General features: G+C 36.9%; 1 protein-coding gene across 24 annotated transcripts in view; it reads right to left on the bottom strand.

Moving 5' to 3' along the window:
* GPHN (gephyrin) overlaps positions 1-14,824 on the bottom strand; it is a 276,586-nt gene that overhangs the window by 113,416 nt on the left and 148,346 nt on the right. For 17 of the 24 annotated variants that reach the window (XM_033063946.1, XM_033063950.1, XM_033063948.1 and 14 more), the window contains one exon: positions 10,211-10,249. The exons of the other annotated variants lie outside the window; for them this stretch is intronic. In XM_033063946.1, the coding sequence (XP_032919837.1) occupies positions 10,211-10,249 (39 nt within the window). The remainder of the gene's footprint in view (positions 1-10,210; positions 10,250-14,824) is intronic. 24 annotated transcript variants of the gene reach the window in all.

Genomic DNA, 14,824 nt, shown 5'->3' with positions numbered 1-14,824 from the left:
TGTGTTCCTTCTCATGAAGTGACCATCCAGCTTCTGCCAATTTTACTGTACAGTAAGAAACATACTGAGACTGCTGAGTCTCCATTTTGATGTCCTTGTAGGGAATTTTTTTGATGTTAAACACAGTTACCTATGTCACATACACACAGACACGTACTAAGAGCCCTCTCAGACTTTTGTAGATTTTTTTTTTTACAAAAAAGAAAACAAAACACATCTAATCCTATTAGAGTGGCTTATCCTAGTGCCTTTCCCTCTTATCAGTGGTAAGCTTGATACATACTTCTCTGCTGACCCGATTCAATTTTTTTTCCTTTTCTTCTCCCAACCCAAATCTACAAACAGCCAAAGGTGAAAAGAACCCTGATTAATGTAGCCAAAACTGAGCTCTACAAACTGGTGTATCTGCACACATCAATAACACATTTCCACTGACAATAATTCTGCAGCACCACAATGCTGCTTGCACATCTGCAGTGATTCTGTTGCCACCCAGAACCTAAACATCACAGAATGACCCTACAAAATTTATTGGTGTGAAGAATAAAACTGTCACAGCAGTAACTACTGTTAGATTAAACACAGACTCGGTTTTCTCTATTTCTACCCATATCCACGATTCCCTCTGCCTGCAAATTGCCTCCTCCAAATTATCTCACTCCTTCCACTGGGACCCATCATACCATTTATTGCAGCCTAATGCCTATGGCATGAGACTCAAGTGCCAGAAGCTAATTCAGTGTCTGCCTTCTTTATAAACCAGTATCAGCAAATGTGTCTGTCAGAACACTTCCACTGTGTAGATGAACATAAAAAGCAAGTAGCAAATAGAGACAAAATTCTGACAAAACTCAATGACTTATGCATGACCAAGCCATGAATATATTTAATTCTCAAGTTTTGGACCCCAACGATAATTACTTTTGTAAACAAAAAAAATTATCATCATCCAATAAAGTGCATATTAATTAATAAAAAATCTTAGTGTTCATTGCAGCTTTCCTTAAAAGTCATTTTTTTCTTCAACTGAAATCAAACTCATTAAAGTATTCACTTAACAACACTCAGTTTCTTTTTTATTTACAGCTTGTAAAACATTTGGGAGAAGATGCTTCCCATTTTATACACTATAGAGAAGTTGAAAATTTAAATTAAATATACTAGAAAAAACAACACTGTTGAATTTGTAAATTATTCTACCACTTCTGCAGATCTAGTTCTAAACTTTTAGCTAAACCTGATTGCAAATGATTTACATAAACTTCACAGATCAGTGATTTGCTTGCCCTATTTGTGTAATTGAAGTGTTAATGAAATTGATGTATCTGGGCATCCAACCATGTAAATATCACTCCTAATAAATATTGTGGTAATAACACTTTTTTATTCCTGATCACTGAACAAAGCTTTAAGATCTTAAATGTATTTAAAATACTTACGCCATAAAAACCCATTTTAATTTTATGATATTGCCTGCCCCTATACGTTGTCATAAACCCACTAGAACAATCCTTTTTCGTAGCTGCTAAACACACAAGGCACTAGATACTTTTCTGCACTGTAAGGAATGCATTTAGGCTGTACAAAGTCAGACACAGCCCTCCAGATGCTGTACATATCAGCTGTCTAAAGAGGTGTGTTAAGCCAGTGTCAAAAGGCAGAGTATTTGCAATGGTGGGGAGATCAGGAGGAGCTTGGTGAAACAACAGCTGGAAACAAACCCCTGCACTTTGTACAAAGAAGGGTCAGATGTCTGCTTCCTCTTTCTATGTGCAAACTGCTGTGTTTCCCACTGCAGCTCCACTTTGTGCAAGAACCAACTCCTCTCTGTTCAGCAAAAATAGTATAGCTGAAGACTTCCTGGTAAAGACAATAAAACCATTCTCCTATTACAAAAACACTGTTAAAATGTTATCTGTTAATAATTACTATTATTTTAAGCTTTCCCTCAGTTATTTCAAACTGTTTTATATTAATATAAAATAGGAAATCCAGCCCAACCTTTAAATAATTCTCCAAAATTTGAAGAAAAGGAACAAAACACGAGAAATGAAAAATTTTGTTCTCTGAAAAACAGACTCATGTAGCACAAATGAGAGAAATAAGCATGGCTATCTACACTGCACCAGTAAGAATTTTACATTACTGAAGAGACAAAGAGTTTTAACTAACAGAATAACAACTAGGGAGCACTGTCTCATAAAAATATACCCTAGACAGTGTTTCTGGCTATGTGTACTGTCTTCTAGACTATTTTTCTATACTGAAGTGGAGTCAGGCTACAGTCAGCTTCATTTCAAAACTAGTGCCAAACTTAGATTCTTCTGTATGGGGAGAGCGGGTGTATTTGTGGTTTGGGGAAGTATACTGAGCAATAAAGTCTAGACCTATGCAAGAGAAACAAAACTAACTTTTGCATGGTTGTGTTATTAATATCATGGGAAAAAAGGAGGCACTATATCTTAGAGACCCTCATAGGGACACACAAAGAATAAGGCCACTAAGGTAGAAATGTACCCTGCTTTCTCTTAAGAACTTCTGCAGTGTCTGGAGCAATGAAAAAACTAAAAGTTTTAATCACAATTTCACTTCTGTAAATACATAATTTTGCAATGCCTTAGCTCTAGTGCATTAGTTACTGAAATTGAAATGTGAAACTTTTCTTTTGAGGATCTCATCTGATGTTTCCTAATATTTGCTACCTTTTGCCAAGAACAAACACGGCATACGAAATAGTTACACTTGTGAAACTTCAGTCAAATTCTTCCACGGGTTAAGCAGGCTCCTCCAAACTCCTCTGAGTTTCAGATCTCAAATTATCAATGTTGAAGATTTAATAAAAACAACCCTTCCCAAAATACACCTGCATTACAAAGGGTGGGCTAACAAGTAATAATTTTTCAAAATACACCACAGCAACACAAGAACTACAAAAAAAAACCTTAAGATTCTCTCACACAGTACCTTTACTCCCCAAGCAAATGATAAAGCATCTCTAATAACAACAACTTCAAAGTCTTTTTTCCATAACCCAAAAATTAATAGAAATCATTCTTTTGTGACATCCAGTGATACAGTTCAAGTGGTCAGAGTCTGAACTGTTGTCAGTTTTGGCACATGCAAATGATGCTTTCATTAAATTGAACAAGTGAATAGATTTTGAAAGCTAAAGCGATCTATTGTGCATTCTGTCAAACAATTTCCTATATAGGACTATTAAACTTCTGGCACAAATCACATTTTTTACCTCCAAGATTCTTGTGGAAACAATTGAATGAAAGGGTTTCTCAAACAGAAGATGAAAAGTATTTTGTTGTGACTGCTGTAGCACAGAGCACTATAATGGAAGACAGTAGAATTGCTAATCTACACTGAGTGAGGAATATTAAATATATCAAGTTTACATTTTTCTCTTGAATTTTATTTTACTATTTAATTAATGGCTTACAGTATTTTATAGTTATATTTAACTATATATTTATATAAAACCCCAGTATAGAATATATTATGCTAAGATGTTTACCGTACACATTTCCAAAACACCAGTTTCTTTCAGTTTTAGATGTTAAAATATCTGTCATGCACTAGGTAAAACCAGTTGAATCATTTATTGACACTACTCAGCTGTGACAGAGCAATGCTTTCACATTATTACAACTTTGCATTGTAAAGACAAATTCTACCAGTTTACTTCCCAGTCACACAACCCAGTCTTGAAACCCTCAGGGTTCCTATAACAATACACACTTTTTCATTAATATAGATATAGCAACACATACTCTTCTGCTGTGCTTGAAGCTCCAGACCATGTTGTGCAGAAAAAACTTTTTGATTTTTAATAAGATGCCCTCTCTCTGTCCAAACTTTTACAGCAAACTGATTTTTGCACTAGAAGTGTGTGAGTGGATCACTGAAAAAAGGCAGCAGCTTTTAAAAAATGCCAAGGCAAAAGAGATTCTTGGACAGACACGGTGAACAATTCAGTTCTTGCTCTGTGTACTCAAAATGTACTCGGGACTCTTGCAATGAATGCTAAGCAGCTCACTACCACAGCAAATGTGCTCACACTAAGTGTACAGCAACTACACATCATACCTCTGGGCAGACTAACTGAAGTAAAAAATCAGACAGTATTTCTGTATAAATTATATGGTTGATGCAATACCATAATTCAGATTAACAGAGGAATCAAATAGCACTCAAAGGTTAGCTGCCTAACACTTTGTATCTGATGAAACAAATTACATCTTCAATAATCATCTTCTTTTAAAGAAAATACAACAATAAAAGTAAACAAAGACACAAAATTTTTCTGGGGAAAACATTAGACTGTCTAAACAGTGTAAAAGTTATTAAGAAAATCCCACAGTTCTAGTTAGACTGGAAAATCCATCTTTTTTAAGGTTAAAGTCAAAAGAAAATTCTACTCTCTCTTGCCTGCAAAGAATGATGATGATTCAACAGCAGCTTCTCATTAAGATTCTGCAGAAATAAAATCCCTAGGAGACAAACACATCTAAAAGAATTTTGTACCCTTCTCTGTTCTTTTTCCAGGAATTCCCAGTGCTGACCAGCAGAAATCAGTTAAATGGATGAATTGTAAGAGTTTGAAAAACACCATAATATTAAGCCTTGCTGTTCATGGATTAATTCTGTATACCACTGGAAACTAAGTATTATTTGGTTATAAAGGAAGAACTGGTCAGCTTATAGTAAGAAATGACAATAACCCAATAGTTTTTCACTCTTAAAAAGGGAGTTGAAGGCCAAAAATTCAGCCAAAATTAAATGTGCAATGTGTAGGTTTCATTCAGTTTTGAAATCTACAAAATCTGTGACTTGAATGTGATGATGATTTGCTCACTTTGAACGAGTGATGTAAGTGATTGCAACACTACACAAGTAAATAAAGTTTATTTACTGCTCAGTCTATCTGCAAAAAACTTGCAAGAAAAGAGCCGAATAAAGGTGCACAAATATTTCTTGAAAGTAAACAATGAAGGTGAAAAAGATTAACTACTGTTGCTATCATGTTCCATGAGAGCAGTAAAAGTCAAATCAAACAAAAGCTTAGGTGCAGTCTCAGACAAAATTTTCCAACAATTACATATATCTGACTTCATTACACTCCCAAATGAAGCAAAAGAAGCTCCAGCAAGTCATAGAATAGCCTGAGTTGGGAGAGACCTTTTAAAGGCCATTTAAGTCCAACCTCCCCTGCAATAAGCAAGGACATCTTCAACTAGATCAAGCTGTTCAGAGCCCCATTGAACCTGACCTTGAACTCTTCCAGGGATGGGGTACCCGTAGCTCCTCTGTGCAGGCTGTGCTACTGCCTCACCAGCCTCCCAGCAAGGAATTTCTTCCTAATATCTAAACTGACCCTCCTTCAGTTTAAAATAATTTCTCCTTGTTTATCACATCAGGCCCTATTAAAAAGTTTGGTCCCATCTTTTTCACAGTCCCCCCTTCAAGTCCTGAAAGAATGCAACAGGGTCTCCCTGGAGCCTTCTCCAGGCTGAATCTAAAACCTGCCTGGGCAGAACAGCAGCAAAATGGGCAGGGGGAACAATTCTGCAACAGGCACTGATGCATTACTTTGCACACCCACCTGTAGGAATAATGCCTAAAGCCAAGAGAGATGCTGTGGATCAATGTGGGCATGTTGGCTCACTGCTAGGGGTTCAAAACCTCACCTTAATATACAAACAGCTGTCCCCCCACCATTTATGGAGCCAGCAACAGGGTATTTGACTATAATATCACCTCCATTTCTCCCCAAAGTATAAATTTTGCATTTGAAGTCCTCTTTGGCAGAGGATGAGTATATAATGCCGTTCTGCAGACAAGTCACTGGGCTTGCTGCTCTCTTCCTCACCAAAGCTGAGAAGCCTCTGTAAGATTTGTGCCTCTGCCTGCCTTGGACATTACCTGTGAAGAGTTGTACATGGCACTATATGCTTACATTTTGTAGAAATAGTCTATTTATGATAGTCAATCTAACAAGAAAGTATAACTTGTTGCTTTCACAAGCTACACGATCTGTGAATCTCTGCTCATGAAAGTTCTTGCTGAATGTGACCAGACTTCAAGTGCCAAACTGGTAGCAGTCGGAGAGCAACCTGACAGCACCCACACCCTCTTGATCTCTAGGGAACAGCCGGGAAGTAAGGGATGGATTTGTTGTCAAATTTCTATACTCAAGATGCAACATTATCTCCTCATTTTTCCAACAAAAACTATTGGCTAACTAAGTTAAGAGGTAACAGCAGAGACGCCCCCCCCAGAACTTACAAATTGTTATGTGAATTGTAACAGCAAAAGCCTTTGTCAGTGATGACAAGCAGGAACCAAAAGGCATGTATGTTCTTTAGCACAACATGTATCATTCAAAGCATTCTTGTCTAAAATTAACCAAACAAATTTTTCAATCTGAACCCAGAAGCAACGTACAGGCATAATAAAATCTGAATTCCAGGTTGATGAGTCACTGTCAGACACATTATTTTTAAAAGAGTGGAAAACTTCAACTGAAAGTGAAAGCAGTGATTAAATGGCTCAAGGGAATGAAACACCTGGAAATCCCAAGGTAGAAAAATAATCATATATCTCTCTTTCTTTTTGACTGCAGAAGACCTGTATTCGTTAGGAATTTGTTCTCTTTCCAGAAACAACTGAAGAAATTAGTTGCTTAGAGACTGAAATGCTGCTATCATCAGAAAGGGTACCTCTAGAAAACAGAGAAGAATAAAGAAAGTGAACTGTAAAAAAATTAAGGGAAATTAAAAAGTGCATTGAAGCAAAGAGAATATACAACCAACACTCTCTCCTCACAAATAATTTGCAATTTTTAGGTATTTTAGTTCAGGAAATAGCTATGATAATGTAATTGGGTTTTTTTATCAGAGATGATAAGGAAGGAAAATAGTCTAAAAAGAGGAATAAAACAGAGATAAAATTGGGCTGATAACAGGAAATTTAGTTATTCTGGAAAGGTAAACTGTGAGCTGTAAAGACTTCTACTGTTCATGACTGTTTCAAAAGCTAATTTTTGTTAGAAAATCAGCATAGGAAAGACTAAAAAATACCTTCAACACCCTCCCCCACCCTAAAAGTAACAAGGACAAAAGACTAAAAAAAAAGGTCCCCAAAACCCCTGGGGGGGGGGGGGGGGCAGGGGGGGAGAAAAGATAAAATAATGTTGTCTATCACTGTTATAGGGATTTTGTAATAAAAATACTACTCCTAGGGCTTTGTATGCAAATTTTTCTTTAGCCAAATGTTGACTCATTTATAAGACAAAACCTAAAATTTATTCTTTTAACTTACCACAGATTCTTTTAGAGCTAATTTGTATATTTGTACCATAACTTTACCACTTCAGGCAGAAAACTGATTTAACTTGATATATTACAGTGAAGCTGCTGAAGACAGCACTGCATCAGTTCTGTTGTAGGTATAATTTTCAGCCAAGAAAATTCCATATCTTCAAGAAAAAGCTTAGTGTTTATTTTCCTCCAGCTTCTGCTGCTTTCCTGCATTTAAAATTCATGTAACTTGAATATTATTTGAAAAAATACCCACATATCAGAGGCAATATTAATTTTAAAAACCCTATATTAAAAATAACTAAAATGATACATGAACAAATTACATATGTTTCTTGGGATAAGAAGTGAGTTCTAGCAGTATCCTGCAGCCCCACAGTGCTAGAGTGAATATTCCCCCTCCCTTCCAGCCCCTGCTGTACTTCTGAAACAACAGCCTAGGGAAGATCAAAATAACACTGGGTAAAGCTTGGAGAAAGAGATTTGCCACTGAGACCTGTTCTTGTCACCACACCCTTCAACAACATGAAGCTGGTGGGAAGTGAGAGACTGACGGCCTACCATCTTTAAGAGTTCATGAAGTTGTGAAAAAAATACGCTCAGAAAAGCAAGGGAGGGCTGGAAATGCTGAGAAGAGACAGGACAGGAGAGCCAAGGAGACGGTAAAGGACTAAAATATAGGTGGACATTTACATCCTCCAGTTCCTTGGAGCAAAATCCAAGTTACCTGGTTTCTAGGCGTTAAGGTGAAAACTGGGGGAAGGGTACTACTAGCTCTTCCTCTGAACATTGTCTACTATCCTGGGAGCCATCTCCCACAGCAGCAAGCTGGTCTTGGGGCCATGGGAACAAGGTGCTCTCTCACAGGGTCTTTCTCTGATTCCACAGCTGGTCCCACACTGGTGAAAGCTGCTACTGACTCAAAGGATGCTGCCCTGCCTCCATGCTTAGACATAATTTCACATATTTAAGGTACCGTTGAAGATAGCAACAGCAGTAATAATATATCTGAAGAGATTAAAAGCTAAGGTTAAAAGAACATTACATACAATTTATTTAAATATAGTAAGACTTTACTATGAAATGATGACAGGATTCATTACGACAGAATATTTTCTCCAGCTCCTAGTTGTTACTGAATTCAAAAACACAAACCCAACAACACTCATAAGTTAAAAACTGTGGCAGAGCTAGGAAAAGACGTCAAATGAGTTGAATTAAAAGAAGAGCAGGACATCCTGCTTCTTAATCTAAGATGTGACAATGATTTATTCCCTTACTATGGACCTTACAGATGTAGTGAAATCCTTGCTCTTAATCTGTGAGAGAGCGACAAAATGTTTCTGTAAACTGGCAATTGACCATTCTCACAGTACAGAAAGAGTAAGAAGCAGCAATTAGGACACATTTCAGTTTGATAATGCTGTACTGATCCAATGGTTTATTTGGATTAGCTGCAACCCTCTGCTTTGAATAAAAAGACCTGTAAAATTTCTTATTTAGGTTCTTTAATCCACTGTGTTTAATGAATGACGCTCGACATTCAAACCTCAATCTTTCTAAGCCTGAGCAACAGATTGTTTTTCCACCCTGTTATTACCTACCTTCCATGGATTTTGAGATACCTTACGTAATATTAGGGTTATAGTACTCAATTACTGTCGAATTTAATACTTAATACAGTACAGCTATCGAATAAAGTGATGGAAGTAAAGACTAAATACAGTTCAATTTGGTTTGGGTTTGGTTTCGTTTTTCATAAGATGGGAAAGGGTTTTAAGTAGTTTTATGAAAAAGCTGAATGCTGGTACTGAGAACAGTTTTTGGTTGGTATGTTAAACTGAATCAGACCAAGAAGGAGCCAGATAACAGTTTTTCCCCATTACTTATAATTCTTCTTAATCTTTTCAGACTGGTGCATATTTAGAAATAAAATCTAGGCAGATGGGTAGGACAATATGATAGAAATGCCAGGCATAAAAGCAAGTGGACAGGATGGCAAAAGAGCAAGTATCAGTGAGTAAGCAGACTCAAAGAGCAGCAAGGAAACACTATATTCAAGGATCAGGTGAAAAGGCATGAGGAAAATGCCAAACATTCAGCAAGCTGCTAAAGCAGTACCAAACATTCAGCAGGTGTGCCAAGCAGCAGAAGAGCAATCCCACAAAGTCAGCAGATGCACTCAGCAGGAAGGCAATGCCAGGCACTTGGAGCAGGAGACAGGGCAGCAGGAGGCCAGTGCCCATGTACAATCGGATTGAAAGGACAATAAGGAGGCGATGCATGCCGGCCAACAGATGGACAGGGCAGTGGGTAGTCACTGTCAAGCAATTAGCTGGTCAAGAGGCAATGCCAGACAGTCAGGCAAAGGACCAAGATTTCAGGAGGACAATGCCACACAGCCAGCAGGTAGAGAGAATATAAGACAGTAGTGAATGCCAGGCGGTCCCCAGACAAGGCAGAAAAAGACCAAAGCCCACCAACAATCAGATGTAACTGTTGGGAAGAGCAAAACATAAGTCTGCCAAATGACTGACAGGCTAGCAGGGTGGCAGTGCTTTTTCAACAACTCAGGATACCATGAGGGAAACAGTCTCAAGAGTCTAGATGCTCACCCTTTGGTAATATAATTTGATCAGAGTGAACCATGAAAATCCACAGGAGAATAGCACACAAATGGAAACAGCAAATGAGTCTGACCCTACCACTTGGGGAGGCCATGGGACCTTCCTATAAAACAAAAATATGAGAATCCACAAGAAAATCAAACAAATGGGAAAAATGTGTCTGAAAACCGTTTCTGATGATGATTTAAAAAGCAAAAAAATACTAGCAAAGAATTAGTTTGGAAATGATTGGGTGGGATTGAAGATGTTGCTTACCCCTCTCTGGAGCCCACATAATGGGAATGTTGGGAATTTCTGCAGCAGAAAAACAGAAGAGAAAAGGGATTTCTGACTCCCAGTTCAAGGAAAGCATGTCAATTTAGGACTGGGTAATCTTTTTGGGCAAAAAATAAGAATTCAACTGAATCTTTGCCCATCCCCAGATACATGCCTTTATGGAGGTTTGTGAAAAATTTAAGAAGCCCACATCACTTTTATCTCATGACCTCCCACCCTTGTTTCCCAAAACCACACTTACCTCTAGCACCTCTAGTGTAAGAGGGGAAAGGGGTTGGTCTTGTGAGCTCATTCCCATATCCACTGCAAAATGGCTTGTGAAGTTGAACAGGAGTACCCATTAGCCACTGCTGGCCATTTGTGAGATAAACGGAAATCATCATTAACTGTTACTCATTATCAGTGTAGGTTGGGTTTGAATTTGGCTTAGACACACCCACACTCTAATGAAAAGAATTAGTCTTATGAATCTTGGGGGTGACCCTCTTCTAAGTATCAAACTTATCAGCACCTATTTGTTACCTGGAATATCCTTTTCTCTTTAACTTAAGCATTTTGCTATTTAACATGGCTCGTTTTTTAAACAAACTATTTCTGAAATCTTAGCTGCTGCATTATTTCAGAAACATGCAATGAAATCTGAAATGTAAGAACTGAGAAAATTCCAACACTAATAAAGTTCGGTAATTTAACTCATCTCTCATTTAAATAATGAGATTTTTTTTATACTGTATCTACCTAGAAACTAAAAGAATCAACCAAGAAGCAAGCTTCACTATTTCTGTCTACTTTGAAATCCATATTGCATGTGCATTTATCTACCCGCACATTAACTTTTTATTGTCAACACTGAAAACCTACACTCCACTTTGACAAGGCTGTAATATGAAACAAGAAGCCAAATCTTCCCTCTTCAAACGGTAGAGGACCTTAAATAATATAAAGGAATCATTAGCTTTGCTGAGTCCTTGCTAAATTAGGATTTGGAAAGGTTGCAGGGAGAATCTGCATGAACTTGCCATGCACTCATATACTACAAAGTTTTTAAAGAATACAGTAGTGATAGGCTAAGCTGATGGAACTTTATTTACATTGATCTCTGGGTATCAACCATTCATTCTTCTAGCAGAGCAAGGCACCAGAATAACAGAGGTCACAAATTTAGAAATTTGGGTCACAGAATAGGAATTTCTTCCATACCCAAATTTTCCCATATTGAACACTACTATTTGGACTTAGAACAAAATGGCAAATAATTTAGGCAGAGAAGACCAAGAGACTTCATACAATTAGTAATGTCATAAACCAGCCAGGAACTGCAGATACTGGCTGAACCAGAGATATCAGAGTACAAGGTACTAAGGGCACACACTGGCACTTATGTAAAATCCTGTGATTTTGTGGCCAGCAGAAACTACAATTAGCTGCACCACATCAAGAACAGAATCGCTGTCACCTTCTCTCTGAAGGGAGTTCTTTCAAGCTTAATGAAAATGAACTATGACAAACTGATCTCAGCGTACCAAAAGAAAATGCTTATTTGTGGAGGAAAATAGGGACTTTCAAAATCCACTGACAGTTTAAATGTCAACAGTAAATAACAATAGGTTATGCACCTCACTGTTAATTTAGGTATTCCGATGACAGAGTAACTGGGAAAACAATATATGCATGAAGGTACAAGAAACGAAAATATGGTCTAAATAAAGGTTAAAAAGTAATTATTTTTTAGTCCATAACTGATAAGACCTTCATGTCTAAGCGTGACAATAGTCATTTCGGTTTTCTATTTTGGTACTTATACTGAGTCAATATTTTGCTAAAGCTTCACTACTCCATGTGGTAGCAATTAGCAAAAGCAGGAGAAGGACTAGTTATAATCCTAAGAATAACTCCTGGAGCCAGCTGCTTTCTGAGACTCTTCTAGTTTCTTTCCACTTAGTGGCTGGAAAAGCTCCTACACAGCAGGGAAGAAGTAAATGAGAAATGCTCTATTCTTTAATAAGTATTAGTTTTAATGATCAGCTATTTTAATAATGAGTAATTTTGCTATTCTGGTGTGCTAATGTCAAAAGGACTCAGTCAATTTTTCATACATCTTAAATCCAAACTAGTATTTGCCCTCTTGTTATCATGTCTTTAAGCTGCCTTCACAGAGAAGTCTTCCTAACATGTCTATATTATTTTTTTGTTAATTTTCCCTGTATTTAGCTTTTACTAAACTCTTTACAATAGACCATGACCAGAAAAAATGACACATTAAGGGCAAAAATTACAGGCCTGACAATGTTTTCAAGATTATATTGCTTTAACTTGATGTTTAATTTTGTTCAGTTTCCTATTATCTTCTCCAAAGTGATGCAAAGTGAAACTATTTTGAGAAATGCCCAAGAGGAAAAAAAATTCCAGAAGTTCCAAACTGAAAATTTCATTATGCAGAAGTCCTATGGCAGGCCTGTTTTTCTTCCCCAGTTACAGAAAGGACTGTAAGACATATTCACTGTTGTGGCTACACTGCTAATACAACACAAGCCAGTTTATTTTAATTAATAGAGAAATGTCCACATGTGGGCTCTACAGTAAAAACACAGCTAAAAGACATCAGTAAGACCAAGAGGAGGAAAACCCTTCTCTTTACCCCGTTAAGAAAGTACACCATAATCATACTGTTCATCTGGGTGTACTTTTGGAAGTACTGGGTTCATACAGGAACCATTTGTCCACTCTCAGTACATGCCAGCTTTCTTCCAAGTACCATTCCTAAATTACCTTGGGAAAAAACCCTTTAATTTCAAAATTTAATAACAAAAAGGTGAGATTTCCTGGTTCATTATTGTGGCTTTGTTTTTCATTTTATGAAACATACAAATTCCTTACTGCTGTTTTACTATTCTTTTCAGCAGAGCTTGCAAATATTTCCTACATGTTTGAAAGTCAAAACACAGCCTCTGTTTGCTATTCAAGAGTATTAAGAGCACCTAAAAAAAGCAAATAAAAGCTGACCCTCAAATGAGTAAAAATAACCAAAGGCTTAAAAGGAATTTTATTAGCATTACCTTTATGATATGATGGTCAGACAACTTTACACAGAAGGTTAATACATTAGTTAAGTAATTAAAAAGATATTTGCTCCAGCATTCTCAGCCAATATGATCAGGGTTTTACATTTTCAAAAAAGAGACAAAAACAATTAATGTAGTCCTTTTGAATTCAGGAAATAAAATTGTCTAATTATTATTTTCAGGATCCATTTGATTCAAACTATCTTCTCATCTAACACATACAGAACATAAGGCTATAAGTGCAGGATGATTAATTTAACATCATCTATGATTTCTGCAAGAAGTACAAGATAACTTGAGTTTTAGAAGACATTTGTCTCGCTAGCCAACATTTTTGATTTGACAGAATTAAAATGCAGAATACAGCTCTTTAGGCAATTTACTTTTGTGATTAATCTCTTAAACAAACAAAACAACCCAAATACATAAATCCTTTCATAATGATGATTTTATTAGATTTTTCTGGCTCAAGTTTTCTACCACCAGCTATTTTTGCAATTCTCTTTTATAGGTAAAGAAAGCCTTTGGTACCATAAAAAGTGTTTAGTATTGTAGATTATTTCCCAATGAAAGTACAGGAAAAACTAAAGTTATTTCTTAGTGTTCTTTATGATAAGTTAAACAGACTGAGTCTCTCAGAAAGCATCTCTTCTTGCCTTTGTATTTTTTTTGCCTTTTTCTATATCCACTGTGAAGCTGAAACTTTTTAAAAGGAATGTCAATAAAAATATGCAGCTTTGCATTTTAGACACATCAATCCCATACAGAGGCTAGTATTATCTGTATTTGTTTGATGGTCGTATTTTTTTTAGTAACCTCTGATAGCTGAGTAAACAGAGCTGAAATGGGGTCTGCCTTTCTTGCCCCTCACATTTCTTACTACAGGTGTCTGAGCAGCTTGCAGGCATTTCCATTCAGTGACTGCAATTCATGATAGCAAAATCAAGCGCTTTGGAGAAAAGAAGAGGAGAAAGAGAGGAGAAAGAGAGGAGAAAGAGAGGAGAAAGAGAGGAGAAAGAGAGGAGAAAGAGAGGAGAAAGAGAGGAGAAAGAGAGGAGAAAGAGAGGAGAAAGAGAGGAGAAAGAGAGGAGAAGAGAAGAGAAGAGAAGAGAAGAGAAGAGAAGAGAAGAGAAGAGAAGAGAAGAGAAGAGAAGAGAAGAGAAGAGAAGAGAAGAGAAGAGAAGAGAAGAGAAGAGAAGAGAAGAGAAGAGAAGAGAAGAGAAGAGAAGAGAAGAGAAGAGAAGAGAAGAGAAGAGAAGAGAAGAGAAGAGAAGAGAAGAGAAGAGAAGAGAAGAGAAGAGAAGAGAAGAGAAGAGAAAGTAGTCTTTAGCCCTTTTTAATTCAGCTAAATCAGAGTGGAATTTCTCAAGGTAGACACAGGTACTTCTGTAAACTGACAAAAATCTGTGTGGTGCAAATAACTTGTATACTGCTGCTTCTTAAAGAAACTAGTAATAGATGTTTAATGAAAAGCGTTCTGCAACTAAACATATCAATCCTGGTATAATAACATGCCTTCCCAAGAGAGATT

The sequence above is a fragment of the Catharus ustulatus genome, chromosome 6 (genome assembly GCF_009819885.2).
Source record: "Catharus ustulatus isolate bCatUst1 chromosome 6, bCatUst1.pri.v2, whole genome shotgun sequence".
In the NCBI taxonomy this organism is placed as follows: domain Eukaryota; kingdom Metazoa; phylum Chordata; class Aves; order Passeriformes; family Turdidae; genus Catharus; species Catharus ustulatus.
The sequence above is the reverse complement of the archived record's forward strand: the minus strand, read 5'-3'. Positions and strand labels throughout refer to the sequence as shown.